General features: G+C 50.1%; 1 protein-coding gene across 1 annotated transcript; it reads left to right on the top strand.

Annotated features, from left to right (window-relative positions):
• Positions 1-1,576: 1,576 nt before the first annotated feature.
• CDCP2 (CUB domain containing protein 2) lies at positions 1,577-20,900 on the top strand (the record flags this gene model as incomplete). The annotated part of the gene is made up of 6 exons (XM_079698725.1): positions 1,577-1,655; positions 9,063-9,410; positions 12,258-12,593; positions 13,616-13,969; positions 17,582-17,760; positions 20,574-20,900. The coding sequence occupies 6 exons, from the start codon at positions 1,577-1,579 to the stop codon at positions 20,898-20,900; spliced, it is 1,623 nt and encodes a 540-aa protein (XP_079554851.1).
• Positions 20,901-23,085: the final 2,185 nt, after the last annotated feature.

Genomic DNA, 23,085 nt, shown 5'->3' with positions numbered 1-23,085 from the left:
TGCCATAGGGTCTTCTTGTGAAGCAACTCAACCCACGACAGTGGCTCAAACCCTCTGCACTTCAGCTTCCTCCTCTGCAAGATGGAGAGTCTGATACATGCCTCTGAAACTGGGGGGACACAAGCACAGGTCTGGGAGGCTCAGCACCATGCCCAGTACTCAGCAGGCACTGGGTTAGCGCCCTTACTCATACACACAGTAGGTGTTTAATAAAAGCTCCGGTCCCCTCAGACAGCTCAGGACACAGAACCTCTCTGTTCCTGCCAATTAGGCCCCACCGGTAAGCCAATGCCTCAGGCCTGACCATTCCCGATGCTCTTGGCTGAACACCTTCCAGGTGGCCTCCCTCCCATGCTGGCAGCAAAGGGCTCCCTGGGGACCTCCTGACAAAAGGATGGGCCAGAAGCAACACGTGGTCTGGAAGATGGACGTCTGAGCTCCTCAGAGGTCAATAAAAATCCTCCTATGCACTGAGCCAGGCACTGGCTTGGACTTCCCCTACATTATTTCATCTAATCCTCTCCACAAACTGCAGGCACTGCGCTGCTCTCCTGTCGTGGTCCAGGAGACTGGGCCTCAGAGAGGCCCCCGCAGCCCAGCAGTGAGGGGTAGAGCCTGGATTCAGCCCTTGTCTGTCAAGCCAGAGCCCAGGCTCCTCACTGGGAGGCAGGAACATGCCACGTTCACCTCGGATGCCCTGTGCCTGGTGCAGGCTCTGCACAGAGAAGGAGCTTAGGAAATGAGCCTTGGGCCGGACTGAACCAAATAGGGCTCCTAAAGGAAATTGAAAGATCCTGTTTCCTGTTGGACACGGCGCCCCTGAGGGTATTTCTGTGGCCCAGCTCCTAGCACAGGGCCTGGCACATAGTGATGTTCAAGCCAGGTTTGTGGATCAGTAAAAAGGTGAACACTTAATATCCTTGGCCAGAATTTACACTGTGGCCCAGATCCATGACTGCGTTAGGAGTTGTTCTATACGATTTTCCCATTCTGTTGTTCCTGCTGCATTCTTCCCTTCGCTCTCCCTCTGAGCTCATCTAAGCATGTCTGAGGGATGCTTGTCCCCCTCCCCCATCGGTGGGGGATAGGGAAACCTATAGCAAGCGCTCACTGTGTGCTTTAGTGTATGTTACCACATTTCATTTCCACAATAGCCCTAGAGGCAGGGCTGAATGGTACCACTGGACAGATAACCTAGAGGAGTTGGATGACTTGTTCACGGTCACCTGGCCAATTGGAGGCTGACCGGAGATGATCTCAGGTCTGCCTAGCCCCAAAACTTGTGCCCTTTCTCCACCACCAAATTCCCTCCCAGCCCTAAGTTGCTTCCCTTCCCCATCCAGTGTGGCCAGTGCAGACCTCCGAAGTGTCAACCTGGTGACACTAGATCCGTCACCTTAGGGTGGAGTGAAGGAAGCACCTGGGGATCAGCTTACTAATTCAAGGTGCTGATGAATTATTCACACCACCATTAACTTGGAGGCCCTTTCAGCCTCACCTCTCTTTCCCCTGCTCCAGACCCTCAGGTCCTGGCCTGCCCCGAGCTCGGCAGACCTGCGGGGCCCCCAGCGAGGAGATGCTGGCAGAGCTGGAGTTCTGTCTGCTGCTGGCAGTGACACTGGTGAGCCCAGTCCCCAGGGCCCAAGCCATGAAAGGTAGGAGCTGCTGGGGACAGGCAGGAAACCTGGAGGGGGGCAGAGGGGTGGCAGGTAGCAGCGGGGGTCTCAGGAGGTTTCCATGTGGAAGGCCAGAAAGCGGAAGGCCCTTTTGGGGGCAGGTGGCCGAGTTGAGGATGTATTGCTTCTGAGATGGGGAAAGACAACATTTATCAAGTGCCTACTATGTGCTGGGTACTTTCCATGTATGAATGCATTTAATCTTCACAACCAACTTCAAAGTGGGTATTAGTCCTCCTTTTTACAGAGGAGGAAACTGAGGAAGAGGGTGGTTAAGTAACCTGTCCAAGACTACATGTTTACCAAGGACGAAGGGAATGGCTCAGAGAACGATTAAAGATTTGTTGCTGGAATGAGCCCTTATTTTCCTCCTGAGAGCCTGCTGTACTTTCCCATCGCCAGCCAAGTGAAATCAAAGTTCCTTATAAAGGCATTCAGTGCCTTCCCAGGTTTGGCTCCAATCTCTATATAACATCCAGCCTTGGTTCCCGGAGTCCCTCGGGCATCCCATACTCTGGCAGAGGATCACACCCCCTCCTGGAGACGCTTCACCCTCAGGGCTTTCACCCCCTGTGCCCTCTGCCTGGAAGGTCCCTTTTCTCTTTTTCTACCTGAGAACGTCTGGCTCATCCATCAAGCTCAGGTCAAACACCACCTCCTCCAGGAAGACTTCTGCATCCCTTCATCAGCCTCAGAAACTCCCTCCTTGGAGATCTTAGAACCCTCTGCTGGCACCCTGGTCCCGGGTCACTTTGTGCTGCTCCAGCCCTCTGAGCACTGTGTGCCTGTCTGGGAAGCCAGGGCAATATCACTTCACCCGTCTTCAAGGGGTGTGTGTGTAGGGGGTGCTCAGCCAGCGGTTGCCAGTGCCTTGTCTTCCTGCAGGTTTAAGGGGGGCTCAGGAAGGAAACGTAACTTTCCAGTCACCTAGTTGGTGGCAGAGATGGCCTGGACACCCAGGTGTCTCACCCCATGCCTGGGTGGTGGGAGAAGCTAACTGTTCCCATTTCTAGCCACTGGGGCTTCAGTGGCCTTGGGGTGACCCTGGAGTTCAGGGTGCCTGCCGGACAAGGCACCTACTTGTGCTGGGACCCAGGGTCTCCTGGGCCACCAGCAGTTCTGCTCCAACCTTCTCACGGCTTTTCCCATCCAGTGGGCAAGGCTGGGGGAAGGACAAGGACAGGCAATGAACAGGATGTCCCTCTGTCCTCTTGCCAAATCAGACATTGCTCCCGCCCTGGCCTGTCCCCAGGGCCAGGCAGGGAGCCCTGATGTGAACTGGGTGTGCATCTTGTAGCCTCTGCACTGCTTTCTCTCATCCATGTTCACAGCTGCCCAGTAAGGTCATTATCCCCATTTCACAGATGAGTGACTGAGGCTCAGGTAGGCTAAGTGATTGTGAGTCTGAGCCTTTATTCATGCCATTTCCTCCCTCCAAATCTTCCCCAGCTCACAAAGCCTTCTTGCTCCTTCTAGCCAAACTCAAACATCAACTCCCCTGTGTCCCTCCCCCAACAGTGCTGGCCCTGGCAAGACTGCCCCCCCCCTCTGGACCCCAGAGCCCATGTGGCCCCAGCACAATCACGCCACATGGCTTTGTCTCATTTGCCTAACTCCCCCTATCTTACCCCACGACTGGGAGCTCCCCAGGAAGGGGCCCATTATGAGTCAGCACAGGCCTGTACAGGACACATGCTTGGCAAATGTGTCTCTCTTACAGGAACTTTGGTTAAGTATATTTTTCAGGATGCTTCTGGTTGCAAGGGACAGAAACCTAATCTGGATGACTTTAAGCAAGAAGAGAAATGCAGTGGCTGGTGCCAGGGAGGCGGGAGTATAGCTGAGTTGGGCAGCTTGGGTTCTGGGCCATTTCCTCTTCTCACATGGTTCTTGCCATTTGCTGACAAGCTCTTTCAAGGGGCCCTGAGTGGGGTCCACCCAGGGCTCTCACTCCCAGCTTAGGTACCTGGGAGGAAAGGGTTCTCATCCAGGCACTCAGCAGCAGGACTCTGGTGGCACAGGCCCACCCCACAGGCCAGTCGCTGTGGCAGTCCTGGGGGCCCCAGTATTGCCCAGCTAGGATCCTGTGTCCTCCTGTGGACCTGGGAAAGACGAGGAAGGGTTACCACATGGAGGCAAGGGAAGGGAGCAGTGTCTAAAATAGAGGGCATGTTCTTGCAAGAGGTGAAGGAATGAGGGCTGGGTGGAACAAAACAGGAGATGTCAGCTACAGCAGTAACTTCCCTTTTTGGACCTCAGTTTTCTCATCTGTTAAATGGAGTCAATAACACCTGCGCTGCCTATTTTATGGGGATATTGTGAGGATGATATAAGATTGTTCACTGATTCATTCACTCAGAAAATATACACTGAGCACCTGCTTTGTACCAGGAGCTCTTCTAGGTGCTTGGGAGGCAGCAGAGAACAAAACAAATGAGAATCCCTGCTCTCATAGAGCTTACAGTTTTGTGGAGAGAGACTTGGCAGTGAACCAAACAAATAAGGAAACAAATAGTATATTTGACGGTGATGGGTGCTATGGAGAAAATAAAGCAGAAAAGGGAGAGAAGGGGTACAGGGATGGGGAGAGAATTTCAATTGTAAATAGGGTGGTTGGGGAAAGCCTCACTGAGAAGGTCATTTTTTTCAACTTTTAACTATGAAAATTTTCACACACAAAGTGGAGAAAATAGTATAATAAATCCTGATGTCTCCATCAACCATCTTCAACAGTTATCAACATTCTGCCTTTCTTGGCTCTTCTATCCTACCCCTACCCCCATTTTAGGGGGGCAGACCGGAGAAATTTAAAGACAATCTCAGATATCACACTATTTCACCCACAAATATTTCAGAGTATATCTAACAGATAGATAGATATTCCCAATATTATTATAATGATATAATATTCTTTAATTTTATCTAATACTCAGTTCAATTTTCCCCATTACCGCAAAAAAAAAAAAATCCCATTGCAATTTTTTTTTTCAACTCAGAATCCAGACAAGGTCTACACATTGCTTTTGGTTGATATTTGATTCAAGTCTCCCTCCCTCTCTCTCTCCCTCTCTCTCTCAGTCTCTCTCTCTCTTTTTTAATCAAATTCTCCCCTGGCAACCACTTTTCTACTCTCTGTTTCTATGAGCTTGATGTTTTAGATTCCACATATAATTGATACCATGCAGTATTCGTCTTTCTCTGTCTGGCTTATTTCACTTAGCATAATGCCCTCAAGGTCTATCTATGTTGCTGCAAATAGCAGGATGGGTGTCTTTTTCAAGGCTGAATGATATTCCATGTCATATGTATCTCCATTCATCTGTTGATGGACACTTAGGTTGTTTCCATATCTCGGCTATTGTGAATAATTCTGCAATGAAGATGGGAATGCAGATAACTCTTTGATACCCTGTTTCCAATTCCTTTGAAATATACCCAAAGTGGAATTGCTGGATCATATGGAGTTCTATTTTTAACTTTTTGAGAAGCCTCCATATTGTTTGTCATAGAGGCTGCACCAGTTTGCATTCCTACCAACTGTGCACAAAGGTTCCTTTTTCTCCACATCGTTGCCAACACTTGTTACTCTCTTGTCTTTTACATAATAGCCATCCTAACAGATGGGAGGTGATATCTCATTGAGGTTTCGATTTGCATTTCCTTGATGATTAGTGATGTTGAACACCTTTTCATGTGCCTGTTGGCCATCTGTATGCCTTCTTTGGAAAACTGCCTATTCAGTTTCTCTACTCATTTTATTTTTATTTTACATTTTAAAATTTATTTTATTTTATTTATTTATTATTTTTGGCTGCATTGGGTCTTCGTTGCTGCATGGTCTTTCTCTAGTTGCAGCGAGTGGGAGCTACTCTTCGTTGCAGTGCACAGGCTTCTCTTGTTGCGGGGCATGGGCTCTAGGCATGCAGGCTTCAGTAGTTGCAGCACATGGGCTCAGTAGTTGTGGCTCTTGGGCTCTAGAGCGCAGGCTCAGTAGTTGTGGCTGACAGGCTTAGTTGCTCTGCGGCATGTGGGATCTTCCTGAACCAGGGCTCAGAACCCATGTCCCCTGCATTGGCAGGCAGATTCTTAACCAGTGTGCCACCAGGGAAGTCCCTATTGATGGTTTCCTTTGCTGTGCAGAGATTTTCATTCATGTAGTCCCACTTGTTTATTTTTGCTTTTGTTGCCTTTGGTGTCAAATCCAAAAAATTATTGCCAAGACCAATGTCAAGGAGCTTACCTCCTATGTTTTCTTCTAGTTGAGTCTTTTTTAATATAACAGTTGTGTCTCCCCCCACCACCTTATTTACTGTTGAAGCACGTAGGTCATTAGAATTTCCCACATTCTGGACTTGACTGAATGTGTCCTCACGGTGTCATTTAGATTGTTCCTCTAGCTTCCATATTCACTCTAACTTGTAGACAGATCCAGAGACTCCATTAGATAAAGGTTCCTTTCTTTCCCCCCCCAAGAAGATGTTACAGGTGTTTCATCAGGGCACCGATTATTCAGTGTTTCACTTTGACGTTAAGATTGGTCAGTGAGTTCAGGGGTTGTTAGCCTGATCCATCCATTATAAAGTTCCCTATAAAGGTAACTTTTTGGCATTTTTTAATTATAAAAATTTTCAAACATTAGCAAAGGTGAAAGAATTTTGCAGAAAATATTTACCTACTCAACCAACTAGGTTTTACCTCTCATCATTTACCTTTTTTCTCAGTGATTACAACAGACAATGATAATGATGATTCCATTAAGGTTTGCAAAGTTATGTTTTCCTAATGTTGTTATTCTTTCTGTAGTCTTCTTTAAATAACAATTTTTCTTCATCAGTTATTTGGTTATCCTGATATATATAGTTTGTAACAGGAAAGGCAAAGTAAATGCTTAATTCTTTCTCCATGTATCAAGAAGAAAATGAGTTCGTGCCCGAACAATCTCTAAAGGAAATCAGTAAGTTCCTTTTTAATTTCTTTTAGTTGTGTTATGAATTCATGAATTTTTATATATTTGATGGGTTTCAACCCACTGCAATAAATTTTTGGGGGGGCTACTCCCCACGGCATGTGGGCTCTTAGTTCCCCGACCAGGGATCGAACTTGGGCCCCCTGCATTGGAAGCACAGAGTCTTAACCACTGAACCGCAGGGAAGTCCCTGCAATAAATTTTTTTGAAGCTCAAATTATACCTTTTTTAGCCAGTGGGAGCCCCTTCAAGAAGGTTTCTGTATCTTTTGACACAATCCCAGCAGTTCCGATAGTTTCTTTACTTTCTGGTGTGGCAAGATATCCCAAGTGTATTTTGTATATTTACTGCCCTCGACTAACTATTTCTTTAAGGAGCTCTGCTTCATTTTAGTTGGACATAACGATCCTAATCTAATTTAGTTGGACATAATAATCCTAATCTAATAATCCTAATCTAAGTCCAAGTGATACAAATACTACCAGAATATCATTGCTTTTAGGGTTGTTGTTTTTTTTTGCGGTATGTGGGCCTCTCACTGTTGTGGCCTCTCCCATTGTGGAGCACAGGCTCCGGACGCACAGGCTCAGCGGCCATGGCTCACGGGCCCAGCCGCTCCGCGGAATGTGGGATCTTCCTGGACCGGGGCACGAACCCGTGTCCCCTGCATCGGCAGGCAGACTCTCAACCACTGTGCCACCAGGGAAGCCCCGCTTTTAGGGTTTTTAATGAACAAAGCTAGGAAATTAATATTTTTAGAAATAAAAATAAATCAAATTCGTACTGATGTTTTCAATTCAAATTAAGGATCTCAAGAGTTCTGCTTAGTTGTTTTTTGTTTTGTTTTGTTTTGCGGTACGCGGGCCTCTCACTGTTGTGGCCTCTCCCTTTGCGGAGCACAGGCTCCGGACGCGCAGGCTCAGTGGCCGTGGTTCACGGGCCCAGCCACTCCGCGGCATGTGGGATCTTCCCGGACCAGCGCACAAACCCACGTCCCCTGCATCGGAAGGCGGACTCTCAACCACTGCACCACCAGGGAAGCCCCTACTTAGTTTTTTAATTCTATACTTGTATCGCTCTCCTCTTACACTGCAAATCTTAGTTTCTATTGACATTAACATACTTCCTTTACTCCAATATATAAAATATTGTAAAATAACAGTATTCACTATTACTACTAATAGTAAGTCTACTGAATATAGTTTAATATTTCTTTGTTTTTCATTTTGTTCTTGGGATCTATTCCACTAGGAAGGTACAGTCAAAATAGTGTATTTCAACTCGTTTGAAATCATTTTTACCATGTGAATGTGCCTCCAACTTGATATATAGTTAAGCTTATTTGTTTTAGTTTGGCATATGGGTTACTTAAATATTTTTGATAATTTAAAAATTATATTAAAAATTATTCATGATTATAAAGTTAAAATTATCAAATAAATTGTGTTTAAAGAGGTCTAGCAGTCACGCCTGTTTCCTCCCCTTGGCTTACATCTTCCTGTGTCAGAGAACAATTTTTATTAGTTTCCTTCCATTGTTTTCAAAATATAAGCAAATATGTACATATAAGAATGTAGTTTTGTGGACTTCCCTGGTGGCGCAGTGGTTAAGAATCTGCCTGCCAATGCAGGGGACACAGGTTTGAACCCTGGTCCAGGAAGATCCCACATGTCGCGGACCAACTAATCCCGCGAGCCACAACTACTGAGCCCACGCACCGCAACTACTGAAGCCTGCGCCCCTAGAGCTCGGGTTCTGCAACAAAAGAAGACACTGCAATGAGAAGCCCGCATACTGCAACAAAGAGTAGCCCCTGCTTGTCACAACTAGAGAAAGCCCGTGTGCGGCAACAAAGACCCAACACAGCCAAAAATATAAATAAATAATAATAATAATAATAAAGAATGTAGTTTTAACTTTGTAGTAGACTGTGCACATTTTCACTCAGGATGGGAGCAGGTAATATTATTTTTAATTTTCGAATTCCCCAATGCACATCTCTAGTGGCTAGCATTTGGTACTATTTTATCTAAAATTATAGTCCCACCTGACACTTCTTGTCTCCCTTCCCTGCTTTATTTTTCTCCAGATCACTTATCACTAGTTAATATGCTCTATATTTTCCTTATTATTTTTATTGTTTGTCTTCCCCACCAGAATTTTAGTCTATTTGTTCCTGCTGTAACCCCAGCACCTAAAACAATGCTTAGCACTCAAACAATATTTCTTGAAGGAATAAAAGAATGTTTGGCAAGTATTTGAAGAATAAGTAAATGAATGAACAGCTACATGAATAAATGAATTGACTTAGGGCCATGACCTCATGCTCCCTCATCCCATCCCAAAGAACCCGCTTTGGAGCTGGGCCACTACCCAAGACCCCAGCGCTGACTCTGAGACATTCTTGCCTCTCACCACAGGTGTCAAATGTGGGGGTGTGCTCTCAGCACCTTCTGGAAACTTCTCCAGCCCCAACTTCCCCAGGCTCTACCCCTACAACACGGAGTGCAGCTGGCTGATTGTGGTAGCTGAGGGCTCCTCCGTGCTGCTCACCTTCCACGCCTTCGACCTGGAGTACCATGACACCTGCAGCTTCGACTTCCTGGAGATCTACAACGGGGCCTCCGGGGACCAGGGCAACCTGCTGGGGAGGTTCTGCGGCCAGGTGCCCCCACCGCCCTTCACCTCCTCCTGGCACGTCATGTCTGTGGTCTTCCATTCAGACAAGCACGTGGCCAGCCGAGGCTTTTCCGCGGGCTACCAGAAAGGCAAGGGGGACTTGGCAATGGAGAGGGTGGCCCTCCATGGGGGGAGGGCGGTGGGGTAAGGTCACGGGCAGGGTCTCAGCATCTTTGCATGTAGGCTGCTCTGTAACCTGGATGCCCCTGCTCTCATAGCTCATGGGGCAAAGGCAGCCTCTGTTCGTAGTTTTTTTTTTTTTTTCTGTTGGTAGTCTTGGTGGTTGTGCCTTCCCACCTTCATGGCAACACTCCCCACGTCTCCCTCCGTTATTCCGGGAGTCCTCGGAGGGTCTCACTGTGCTCAGGAATGAGGCCTCTCGCTCTCTCCTATCCTTGTCCTTCTTACCCCATACATGGCATCAGGACACTGGAGGGGACACCGGAGGGGACACCGTGCTGCCACTCCTGCTGATCCCTCTGTGGCATCTCATGTCACGGGCACAGGATTCTCTCCCCCTCCCCATCATGTCCTCGGAGTGGAAGGTGCATGAGCGTCTGCGTGGAGCTGGTGACGCTCTCCCTCCCAAAGCCTTTCCTGAGCTCGCCTCCTGTATCGTGGTCCCTAACCCACCCCTCCCCCAGCCAGGCTTGGAGCCTACCCCTCCGGCTAGTGAGGGGAGCAGAGGCTTCACCCTCCTTGCCTTTCTTTCTCCTTGACTCATTCCTCTTTCCTCAGGCTTCTCTGCACAGACTCAGACCTCCTACCTTCTCCCAAGGCCAAAACCAAAGGCCTTCCTCACAACAGCTCAAGCAGTAGGCTCCACAGAGGCTCCTGGTGCACAGGGTTCACCTTCACCAACAGCAATCAGGGCCGGGGCGAGGGTGCATACAGTTCTATGCCTCCAAAGCCAGACACCAGCTCCCACTGGCTTTGGAGGCATAGTACTGTAGAATGGTAAAACACAAGAACCACAGACCGATCTGATCATAGCAGTGGAGTTGTAGATCCCTAGATTTTTAGACTCTTAGGGTATCAAAGTTATAATACCATGTGCAATGTTTTCCAATATTTTTAAAAACAGGAGTACCCTTATATCAAATGGAACCTTATATTAATCCTGATATGTAAAAGAGATAAAGGCAGCATTTTAAAAAAATAAATTTTATTTATTTATTTATGGCTGCATTGGGTCTTCGTTGCTGTGCGTGGCCTTTCTCTAGTTGTGGTGAGCGGGGGCTACTCTTCTTTGTGGTACGTGGGCTTCTCATTGCGGTGGTTTCTGTTGTTGTGGAGCACAGGCTCTAGGCGCATGGGCTTCAGTAGTTGTGGCACGAGGGCTCAATAGTTGTGGTGCGACGGCTCAGTAGTTGTGGCACACGGGCTTAGTTGCTCCGTGGCATGTGGGATCTTCCCGGATCAGGGATCAGACCCGTGTGCCCTGCATTGGCAGGCGGCTTCTTAACCATTGTGCCACCACGGAAGTCCCAAAGGCAGCATTTTTGTTGTAAGCATTTATAAGTTCGTATTTTTAACATTTACTTATTATAAGCCAAACATAAGTAAATATTGATGGCCTCCAATTAGTTAAATTTTTACATATAAGATATGTGACTGTGGATGCTATCTTTCATTGAGTTAAAAAATAGTTTGAATACAGAAAAAGAAGGACATTTACACCAGATGTCTGCAAATAGATGCCCTGGGGCTACCGTGGAGCCCCAGAACACATTTTGAAAGTCTCTGCTAAGGGTATTGACAGGGGACGGGATCTCACAGACTGTCAAAACCTGCCCTCTCATTTGACAAACAATACACCTGAGACCAGAGAGGGAATGTGCCTTCCCAAGGTCACACATCTGGGAAGGGCAAACTGGGACAAGAAGTCAAGGCCTTAGCCACCCAGCACAGTGCTCCATTCACACAGCCATGCCATGGAGTGAGATTCTGGAGTCTCAGGAGACACAACCGAGTGTGCCCCTCCCTGCTGGTGGCCTCCAGCTAGTCCTGGCATTCATTATCACCTAGCTCCCAGTTGTAATGGCTACACTGGGTTCTAAAGGGCTTTCACCAGAAACTTATTAAACTCTGCATGCGTCTGAGCCTGGTGGATCAGTCTGAACAGGTCTTATGATTTCTAATATTCCCATGAGGCTCAGAGAGGCTGAGTTACTTGCCCACAGTCACACAGCAATAGAAGACTGAGCTGAGAGGAGACCTGTCTTCAGACTTCAAACCTATCTCTATTCCTTCAGATCCTCCCTCTAAGCCTCAGTTTCCTCATCTGTTCGGGAGATTTGATAATGTTCCTGGTTTCAAGTACCTCAGCCTCTGTGCTTCACTAGCCTGGTAGGAGGGGACAGTGAGACTGATAAGGTCAAGTGCACAGACTCTGAAGTTAGTCAAATCCTGCCCTCCCTGATACCAGGGGGGTACCTGCTGTCAGGGTCCTGCCCTGTCCCTTGGGGCCTTGCCACTGCAATGGCTCTTGCCAATCTCCACATCTCTTCGCTTCAGGGCTTTTTCCAAAGCTTTGGCAGGTCACCTCTACCCCCAGCGGCCCTCAGCCTCGATTCTGGGGAATGCCCCCGCTCCCCCACCCTCTCTCCCTCGCTGTCCATCTGCGGCCCTCTGTCTCTCCCAGATAAACTACTTGGGCTCAAATCCTTGTCTTGGGCTCAGTCTGGCTGAAGCCCAACTCACAAAGGTAAGTTATTTAACTTCTCTCTGCCTCCAGTCTCTCAGCTGTAAAATGGGGGAAACCACGGTGCATTCCTCATGGGGTTATGGTGATGGCGTGTGCCTGTCACTTACCAAGCACTCAGTGGGTGGTGACAAGAATCCCATGAACACCTGTGGGCGTGGCATTTCCCAAGGGAGGAGATGGGGGAGCCACAGGGAGGGAGAAAGTTCGGTTCAAGCGGGCTCCCTTGCAGATGCGTGTGGTGGCGTCCTGACGGGCCTGTCGGGGGTCCTCACCAGCCCCGAGCACCCCAACAACTACCCTAACAATGTGGAGTGCCGCTGGGTGATCCGAGCCTCTGGCCCCGCCACCGTCAAGCTGGTCTTCGTGGACTTCCAGGTGGAGGGCAGTGAGCAGTGCACCTACGACTATGTGGCTGTGCTTGGGGGGCCCGGCCCCGCCCATGGGCACCACTACTGCGGCAGCTCCAGGCCCCCCACGCTCGTGTCGCTGGGCCACGAGTTGCAGGTGGTCTTCAAGTCTGACTTTAACATCGGGGGCCGGGGCTTCAAGGCCTACTACTTCTCAGGTAGGAGGGCCGGAGCTACACCCTGAGTGCCCTGTGTGTGCTGGGCTCCTGCCCCCCCATCACGCTTGTGGCGGGGCGGGGAGGGGTTGTACTCTTCTGCCTCTGGGCCTTACACTTCCTGCTCTTTCTCTGCCTGAAATGTTCTAGCACACCCTCTCCCGTCTGGCCGATGCCAAGGCACAAGCATGTCACCTCCTCTGGGAAGGCTCCTTGATTCACTCAGAATTATTCCCTTCCTTCAATTCCTTAGAGAAGTTTTCTCATAGCGATGATCTAACACATCGCTTCTGTACCTGGTTTGCACGCTGATTTCCTCTGCTTGACTGTGAGTTCCTATGGACTTATCTTTGTACCTGCTACATAGAGGGTATTCAATTAATGTTTGTACGAATGAATGAATGAACCCTTGGGAATTAAACTGTCTAGTGGAGGAGATAGAGAAGGAAACAGACAATGACAATGCACTGTGATCTGTGCTAACAGTAAGAATCATGGATGACTTCCTGGAGGAGGAGAGAATTGAGCAGTGCTTTGAAGGTATTAGCCAGTGGCAGAAGAAAGGGAAGGGTGTTCCAAGCAGAGGGATCAGCATGTGCAGAGGCACGGAGGACAGAGTGGGTTTGTGTGCTTGTACTACTAGGAAATGTTTAGTGAGCCTGGAAGGTAGGGCTGGATGAGGGCCGGGGAGAAAAAGGGCAAGGTCAGGTCATGAACCACCTTGTCTGTCAAGTCCAAGTTGGACTCAACTCCGAGGACAGGTATTAGGCATTGTTACAGAATTCCTATCAGGGTCAACACTCATGAAATGGTTTACCAATTGGAGTGACAGTCTCAGCTTTCAGCTAGTTTCAGTTTAAAGCAGGCTTTGGGATCAGTTGTCTGGTTTGCTGGCCATGGTGCCCACAACCTGCCAGGGTGGTTTTAGGACCCTATAGCGCCTACTGCCCAAGCTGTAGCTGCAGAGGGTGACAGTCTCCACCCTTCTCACCATTGCTCCTTCTGTCCTGCTCTCCCCCAACCAGGAGAATGCCAGGAGGTATACACGGCGATACGGGGCAACTTCTCCAGCCCACAGTACCCCAGCTCCTACCCCAACCACATCCGGTGCCACTGGACCATCCGTCTGCCTCTTGGCTACCGGGTCAAAGTGTTCTTCCTGGACCTGGAACTAGAGGGGCCCAACAGCCTGACCAGGACCTGTGACTTTGACCATCTGGCAGCCTTCGACGGGGCCAGTGAGGAGGCGCCCCTGCTGGGCAGCTGGTGTGGCCACCACCTGCCACCACCGGTCACCTCGAGCCACAACCAGCTCCTGCTTCTGCTGCACACAGACCGTAGCACCACCCGCAGGGGCTTCTCTGTGGCCTACATTGGAGGTCAGCTGGGGTTGAGGGTATGGGTGTGCTGGTGGGGGAAGGTGAGGCCGGGGTTCCTGGTCTTTGTGGCCTCCTGCCTCCATCTCACCAACTTCTCGGTTGGCTACACCACTGCGGACTCCCGCCAAGGGACCTCTGAGGCTATATCAATATGGCCCTTGCTTATTTTCACTATTACAGTGCCCTATTTTTCCAGCTTCCAAATCCACAATTCCTAATTCTTCCCTATCTGTCACCTTCCTCCATGGGCCCCTGGCCTCTCTTGTACTATGATTAATCCTTTGTATCCAGGGGTAATACACAAGATATGGTAATACTATTTATGGAAAACAATTGATATAATCATGGAGATGCTGACCAAGCTTGCTTGTACAGTCATAAGTCCTGACTGACAGTGGTTTGAAAAAATGACCTTTGGTTTCCTTACATAACAAGAAGCCTAGAGCTAGGCAGCTGCTTTATTGGTTCAGGGACTCAACAGTGTCCCAACTGGTATGTCTGGGATTCTCTTGACCTCATGACTACAAGATGGCTGCCACAACTGCAGGCATCATGTCCATGTTCAAGGCTGGAAGAAGAAAGGGGAGGTTCCAGCCACAAATGTTCCTTTATCAGGAAAGTAAAAGCATTTTCGGAAGCCCTCAAAATACTTCTTCTTGTCCTCATTATTTTGAACTTGGTCACATGGCCATGCCTAGCTGAAGAGCTGACCAGGGAACTTGGCACTCAGCTTTTCCATCCTCCATAATGCTAGTTAGATTTGCCAGCTGACAGCAGCTATCATCTATCCCCTCCTCTCATCACCCTTCCCTGGGCCATGGTCCCAGAAATGCCTGTGCTCTGGACCCATTTTGCCTTCTTCCTGACTAGGCTAGATCCTCTTGTTGTGCAGGTGCAGAAACAGAGGTGCAGAGAGGAAACGACTTTCACTGCTGTCACACGGGCAGTGGGTGGCACAGCCAAGGCTAGAACTCACACCCTTGTCTTTTGTGTGGCTAAGCAGGGTCTGGGGAGGAGGCCCAGGACTGAGCTCAGACGCACGGGGGCCACATCCAAATGCTGCCATTTACTGACCATCCAATGGTGCTCACCTGTAGGAGGGGTTGAAGAATGCTCTAGACAGGTGGTCGTTAAGATGAAATGAGGTAACAGGGGTCACAGTGCCTGCCTCCAAGGGCATCCTTGCTGAGTGTGGATTTCTTTCCCTTATGTGTCTCAGTCCTGGTGTGCATTCAAAAGATCTTTCCTCGGGACTTCCCTGGTGGTCCAGTAGTTAATACTCCATGCTCCCAATGCAGGGGGCGCAGGTCTGATCCCTGGTCAGGGAACTAAGATCCTGCATGCCACACGTTGCAACCAAAAAAAACCCAGTCTTTCCTCTTCTTTCTTTCTTCCCTTCTTTCTTTCTTTCTTTCTTTCTTTCTATTTATTTTTGGCTGTGTTGGGTCTTCGTGGCTGCGCATGGGCTTTCTCTAGTTGCAGTGAGTGGGGGCTACTCTTCGCTGCAGTGTGCAGGCTTCTCATTGCGGTGGCTTCTCTTGTTGCAGAGCATGGGCTCTAGGCGTACGGGCTTCAGTAGTTGTGGTTCGTGGGCTCTAGAGCGCAGGCTCAGTAGTTGGGGCGCGTGGGCTTAGTTGCTCCGCAGAATGTGGGATCTTCTTGGACCAGAGCTCGAACCTGTGTCCCCTGCATTGGCATGAGGATTCTTAACCACTGTGCCACCAGGGAAGTCCTTCTTCCTCTTTCCTTACCCATGTGCAAGAGGAGTTTGGGGGCCCAGCGATGGTGAAGGAAACAGTAGAGCTGTAGCAAGCTAGTGGCAGCAAAGTGACCTGGGCCGATGCTCCCTCTGTGGGCCTCAGTCATCTCCATCCATAAACCTGGAGGAGAGCTATCTCTCTGTTAGAGCGACCCCTTTCCCAGAGTGCACTCAGAGAGCCAGGTGCCACAGGGCTCTGCCACAGCTAGCTGGCAAGTCGCTTTCTCTCTGCTGGTCTCAGTAAAATGAAAATATCAGCTGAAGGAGCTGTGAAGTCCCTTTTGCTCTTATGGTCTTATTTCTGGGCCTGGAACCTCTCCCAGCTGTGTGTGATCTTGGACAATCTCCTTCTCCTTTTGGTGCCTCCAGAGACACCTCTCCGATGGCTGTGGGAGCCCAGATGCCTTTGGGAGCCTAGGGTCAGACACGGCACTAGTGCTGGGCCAGGCTCCAGATGTGGCCCAGGCTGCAGGCGGCCTCCCGGCTGGAGGACAGCCTCGGCATCAATCAGGGGTGACACACAGTTCAGCATCACCAAGATCATCGTGGGAGACGGCGGGCCCATAAATCCCCGACTGCCCAGACACCAGAGGCTGAAATATGTCTGAGGCATTTCCCGGAGAGGGGTTGTGATTTCCAGGCCTCTGCCTACCAGCTCTTTTCTTTTCCTCCCGCCAGCCACCCCGCTTCCTTCCCCCACCCTCACCCCTGCCCCAGCAAGCACTGCCTCCGTACACACACGCGTGCACTCACACACAGGCTCGCACGATCCCAGATGCTTAGAGTCACACAGGCCTGCCTGGGAGGGGCTGCAGGGGGCCACCACATAAGGTAGAGAGACCAGGAACTGTGGGATCTTACAGATGCAATGATTAAAATCCTGGCTTAGGGCTTCCCTGGTGGCGCAGTAGTTGAGAGTCCGCCTGCCAATGCAGGGGACATGGGTTCGTGCCCCGGTCTGGGAAGATCCCACATGCCGCGGAGTGGCTGGGCCTGTGAGCCATGGCCGCTGAGCCTGCGCGTCCAGAGCCTGTGCTCCGCAACGGGAGAGGCCACAACAGTGAGAGGCCCGTGTACCGCAAAAAAAAAAAAAAAAAAAAAAAAAAAATCCTGGCTTAGCCACTGCCGATAATTTCACCTCTCAGAGCTCCAGGTTCCAGAACTTTCAAATGCGTTTAGTCATGTCCACCTCAAGGCATCATCATGAGGAGGGAGAGTGGGGCTTCCTTCACCACCCTTTTCAAACTGCAGCCACTGCAACCCTTACCCACACACATTCTGCTCTCCCCGCTCCCCGTCTTTCTTCTTTGCTTGATTTTCCTTCAGACTACTCGACGCTTAGGTGTATCTTACATATTTACTGCCTCCTCACTCAACTAGAATGTAAACTCCAAGAGGGTAGGCATTTGTGGCTGGTTTTTTTCTTTTCATTTCTGTATCTGGTGTTTAGAATAGAGCCTGCACATAGTGGGCCATAAATACTTGTTAAATGATTGAATGAATTGCCTTGTATATGGCAAACATGATCCGCAAATAATAGCTTTCATTATGATTAAGAATATTCATTCGTTCAGTCAGTCAGTCATTTATTCAGCATTCACTGCGCCTGCCAAGCTCTGTGTTGGGCTCAGAGGGCGCTGAGAAGTAGGCACGGGGCCTGCCCTGGAGCTCGTAGTTTGATGGAGTTAAATGGAGTAACGCGTGTAAAACGTCCTCGTAGGACTGCTTAACAGCCATCCCCTCTCTGGGCCTCGGTTTTCCATCCACCACCCTTTGGATAGGGGCTTGGAGAGGGTGGGGGTCAGACCGCCTGCCCCCATGGCCTCCAGCTCCCTCCTCCCATCCATCCTCAGTTGTCCCCATGAACGTGAGTTGCTCCCGCACGGACTTCCAGATCCTGATCTCCGTGCAGGCACTGGCCCCTCTAGAACGGACCAAAGTCTACCTGGGCAGCCGGAGCTGTGCTGCTCAGGAAGTCGGCAGCAACTTCCGGATCCAGGCCCGCTTTGACACCTGCGGCACTGAGTCTCAGGTAGGGGCTGGGGGAGGAGGGCGGGCACGAGGGAGGGGCTCTGATCCCTGGGGAGAGGCACCTGCCAGACCTGAGAATTCAGCTTCTCTTCCTGGCTCTGGTCACCCCACAAGCCTGGATGCAGAACTCAGCCCCTCTTGATTTTACCTCAACAAACTTGCTCAGTGTAGACAGAACAAAGAACTCGAGTAGGGGAGACAGAGAAGGGGTGCCCTGCTGCACAAGCTGGCGACAACCAAAAGCCCCTACTGGAGGCCCCTCCCTCAAGGTCCTGTGAACTGACTGTTCCTGGGGGCCTTCCTGCTGCCCCCCCTCCCCACTGGATATCCCCAGGGCCACCCGGTCCCCACCCCTCTAACACACAGAGCCGTTTGAGCGCTGCTGCCTCCTGCCCACCCCCTCCCCAACCTTGTGATCCAAATCCATCCCTGGGCTCCACAAAACAAAGGGGCCCTTCAAGAGACAGGATCCACCTCCCTCCAAAGGCACCGAGGCGTACAAATGAAGTTTTTCTACTATCCTTGTATTTCAGAGGCCTAGAACCCAGGCTTGGGGCCCTCAGAGTCACCTGGTAGTGGCCCAGGAACCCTGGATGTTTGGATTCTCAGGGACAGGTTGGGAAGGAGAAAGGGGGAGAAGGCACAGTGGTCTCTATCGGGGACAACACCCCAGCCTTGGTGACGAATCTGGGGATTCGTCAGACTGTCTTGGCAGAAATCATGTGCTTTCCAGCAAACCATGTTTCCCCATCACCCAACATTAACCGAATGTATGCCTCTGGCCCCTCCAGTCCACCCTCTGCTTTCCCAGCCTCCTGGCGGCCACCATCCTTTTAATCTGAGTAGAGGAGAAGTGGGAGTCAGTCTTAGCTGCCAAGATAATCTGCCCTCACCTCTACACCATGCCCTAAATCCCCTTGGGCTTTTCTCTGGGGGCCGAACCACGTTCCATAGAGTCATAAAATGATGGAGACAGAGAACCCCAGAAGCAAGGAATCATGAAATTTAGAACAAAGAACTCACCGACACTCAAGGTCTCAAAGTCACAGAACCACCACTAGAACCTGGAGCCACATAATCATAGAATCTTGGCATCAATATCATGGAAACATAAAAACTGAGAGCCTCAGACTCATGGATTCTTAGTGTAACACTTCTAAGTCCTAGACCCATGAGGTCCAGTCTCTGCATTGAGTTGCTTTCAAAGATGCACAGTTCAAATGGCCAAAAGCCATGACAACCTATCTGTGCATCTCTTAAGAACCACAGAGACTTGATTTCATAACCATAACACCACATCTGTGTGGACTTTCTTTCCTCCTCAAGTCTCACTCATCAAAACCCCCTGAAACTTCCCTGCACACCTGTTTTGTGTGATTTCCCCCCCTCCTTCTTTATTATGTGGATTCACTTCGGCCCTTTCACTGGGTCCCCTTCCACTCTCAGGTTCTGTCTTTCTTTTTCCAACTCTGTGTCACAAAAGTCCAGGACACCGGTTCTCCTCAGAGGGTGTGGTGGTAGACAGGCTGAGGGCACAATGCAGAAGGCTCCTCTGGGGACATGGACTCAGAGCCTTTTGGAAGCCCAGAGTTGGGAGAGACCCACAAGGTCATCTGGTCCATGAAAATCCAGATCCGTGATTCCCCTTCACTGTCTTCCCCAAAAGGACCACCCAGTGTCCAGTGATGGCAGCTTCCTGCAGGTCACGCCGGTTTGCTCTGTTCCAGGCAGCTTTGGTTTTTAGAGAAGACTCAGCTCAGAAGAGCCATGACTGGACAGGGGCAGTTGGGCGGCCTGAGGAGTGTAACGGCTGCTCTAGACTAGGGGTGGGTGAGGAGAGTAGCCCAGCATCACTGCAGCCCCCAATCCAGACCACACCAGACTGCCCGTCAAAATGCTGTCCCTCAGTCCCCAGCCCAAACACTCCACTGTCTTAGGGCGTCCTAACTCCTGCCTCCTTCATCCGTGGGGGTGGGGAGGGCAGCAGTGTGACAGGCTCCCCACATCACACTCCTCAATGGCTCTTCCCAACCCCAGGGTGGTGCTACTGGGCTGAACAGGACTCAACCACAGGGACACATAATTGCTACAGACATAATTGGGCAAAATGATTCCAGAAGGAAAGTCACGTAACACCAGGGACAGAGCATCTAACTGGGAGGCAGGAGACTTGGCTTCTGGATCTAGCTCTGGGCAAATTACTGCCTTTGCTGGGCCTCAGTAGCCACATCTGTAAATTGCCAAGGAAGGGAGATTGAACTAGATGTCCTGAAATTCCCCTTTGGTTCTACATTCTTTGGTTTGAGTGAGGTGTGATGGCTAAGAGCACAGTTAAGAATCAGGCAGATCTGGAAGAGAATATGTTCCCTGTCAATTGTGTGCTGTGTGACCTCAGACAAGGGATTTAACCTCTGGGCCTCATTTTCCTTATCTGGCAAATGGGTATATTAATGGTACCAATAAGAGAAGGTTGTTATGAGAATTAAATGAGATAATGCCCTTAAAATGCAGAGCCTGGAACATGGCGAATGTCCCTGTTGTTACTGTTACTATCTTTCATAGATACCACCTCCTTCAAGCCAGAGCAAACACTGACCCATCAAATATATATTGTCCATTCAGACACTGTCGTAGTGCCTCTTTTAGAGGTGGGGACACTGAGGCTCTGAGTGGGAAGGGAGTCAGTAGCCAAGCTGGGACTGGAAACCAGGCTCTGGAGTTCTGCCCCCTTGGCACTCAGTGCCTACATATCCAGGGGAACAGGGTCAGCCCTGGCCCCTTCAGGTGTGAGCAAGTGCCCCTTGACCCCCACAGAGAAGAAATAACACTTCAGTGATCGTCAGCGTGCTGTACATCGACTTCTCAGCTGGTGGGCAGGAGGATATCCACGAATACGAGGTCCGCTGCGAGCCGAGGCGAAAGGAGGCCTCTGTCCACCTGCTGTCCGGCTCCCACTGGCTTGGGCCATATGCTGCCACAGCAGAGCACCTTCAGGAGGCACCACCCAGGGACGAGGCAGAGGCACTGGAGGGCCCCGTGGCCATGGTGGCCCAGGACACCAGTGACATCATCTTCCTGGGCCTTTGCATCCTGGCTGGAGTCCTCATGGTCATTGCCATAGTGGTCCTGATGCTGCTGTAAGCAGGGAGGGTAGGGAGGTGTCATCTGGCATCACTGGGAGGCAGCCTGGGCACCCCACAACAGGGGCAGGACCAGGCCTTGTTGACTTTATGATGACCATGGGCAAGTCACTATCCCCCTCTGAGCCCCAGTTTCCTGGGGACCTTTCCTCTGCCCTGCTTATCTCACAGGGCTGACGTGAGGCTCAGAGAAGAGCATGGATAAGAGCTGCATAAATTATAGCACGCCATGCATGTGTGTGCAATTGTTGTTATTAATTCTGAAGATTTTCTGCTATAGAAAAGAACTCTCCTGTGTGTATTTGTCAGCATAGATAGTTGTGGTCACTGGTGACAGAGTTGATAAAACTGACTTGTTCTATAACTTGTATGACTGCTTCACCAACTCAGGATGCCAATAAGGCCCCTCCTAATTTTCTGACTAATTGCTCATCCTAAGCATTCATTAGCAGGAAGTTCGGTATCCATCCAGGGGCCTCCACTCTCCTGAACTGATCCAGGAACCCTGAGGACTTTACCTAAAGCATATTAGTCCTGCCTCCAAACTCCAGGAACAGAGAGAAAGGAAGCTGAAACCCCACCTAGTGCTGTTGCTTTAGCCCTTGCCACATGGTGGCGCTGTTGAAGACTGGTCTTGTGCATCCTGGTGGATGCCTGTCCACCGGATGGACAGACCCCTAGAGTATAAACCACAGGCAGGCCCATACTATGCTCAGTAGTGAGGCTGGAGGCTGAGGACTGGTGTCTCTTTCATGTTGACATTTTTCCTTAAATAAACCATGATCCTTGACTGAAAAACTGATTGAAGTCCCGTGTGTCTCTGTCCTCACCCTGATGTTGAGCTCAGATTACTAGCCCATCCTTCTCCTCCAGCTGAGCTCTCTTTTGAGCCCTCTGGACTTTCTCCTGCCATTGGACTTCACTCAGAGCTACTCCAGTCCACCCACATTTTTCTAAGTTCACACCACCGTGAGCAGGGATTGGATTTCCAATGCTTCCCTGTGAGAAGACCTCTGGCATCCTTATGCGAATTGGTCCAGCACTCCCCAGAGCCCTATATATCAAGAAGTGGAGGGCTTCCCTGGTGGCTCAGTGGTTGAGAGTCCGCCTGCCGATGCAGGGGACACGGGTTTGAGCCCTGGTCCGGGAGGATCCCACATGCCGCGGAGCGGCTAGGCCCGTGAGCCATGGCCGCTGAGCCTGCGTGTCCAGAGCCTGTGCTCTACAACGGGAGAGGCCAAAGAAGTGGAGCAGTCTTGTTAATGAAAAATAAACAAAAAATACATTTATAATACATGTCTTTCCCCTGTTCACCTTTATATTTGCATAATAAATCACTCAAGTGAGTCCTTTCATAATAACAAAAATCTCCAAATTGACCGTGCTGACCACTGACATCAATTTAAAAACTTGTAGTCCAACTGCAATCCCTTCAACAATCCAACAAACATCCACTGGTTTCTAGCCTTGTGCCTATTGCTGTGATAGGCTCCAGGCATACAGAGGGGAGCAAGTCAAAAGAGATTCCTGACTTCAAGAGGCTTACAGTCAAGTGTAGCCAAATCAGGGACAGGGAGGGCAGATAAGTTGATAATTTGCAGAGAAAAGACCTAGAGAGAAAAGAGCTGATATAGCAAGAAATGAATTAAGCAAGGGGAAAAGAGTAGCCTGGACATTGGGAGAACTAGGTTCAAGTCCACACTCTTCTTTTTAATTGAGTGAGCCTGAGCAAGCCACTTTGATGCTATGAGCCTTGATATACCCACTTGCAGAATGGGACCACAGTTCCTGGTTTGTTGTGAGGGTGTAGCAACATGATGAATTAGAGATCTGTCAGGGTCATGTGTCAGCAGGAGACTCTGCGGTGCTTGGAGCAGAGACCCCAGCCTCTTCCTCTCCCACCCACTTCTTGCTCTCAGACTCCTCCAGCCGCTGAGCCAGGCTTCCTTCACCAGCCTGAGTTGTGAACACCTCATAAACTTCCCAGGTCTCAATTTCCCTGTCTGGGCAGGACTGGACACACAGCATACACTCTCTGAGGACGACCTTGGGTTCTGCCCTCCAGGGCCCATGAGTTGGGTTTTGGGGTGGCAGCGGGACCTAAGCTTGCCTTGTCCTCATCAGCTCATCAGATGGGGGAGACGATAGGTCAGCCTGTGGCAGGGCCACGGGCGTCTGCACACAAA

This window comes from Hyperoodon ampullatus, assembly GCF_949752795.1.
Source record: "Hyperoodon ampullatus genome assembly, chromosome: 2".
Classification (NCBI taxonomy): Eukaryota; Metazoa; Chordata; class Mammalia; order Artiodactyla; family Ziphiidae; genus Hyperoodon; species Hyperoodon ampullatus.
This window is presented reverse-complemented; position numbering and strand designations above follow the sequence as displayed.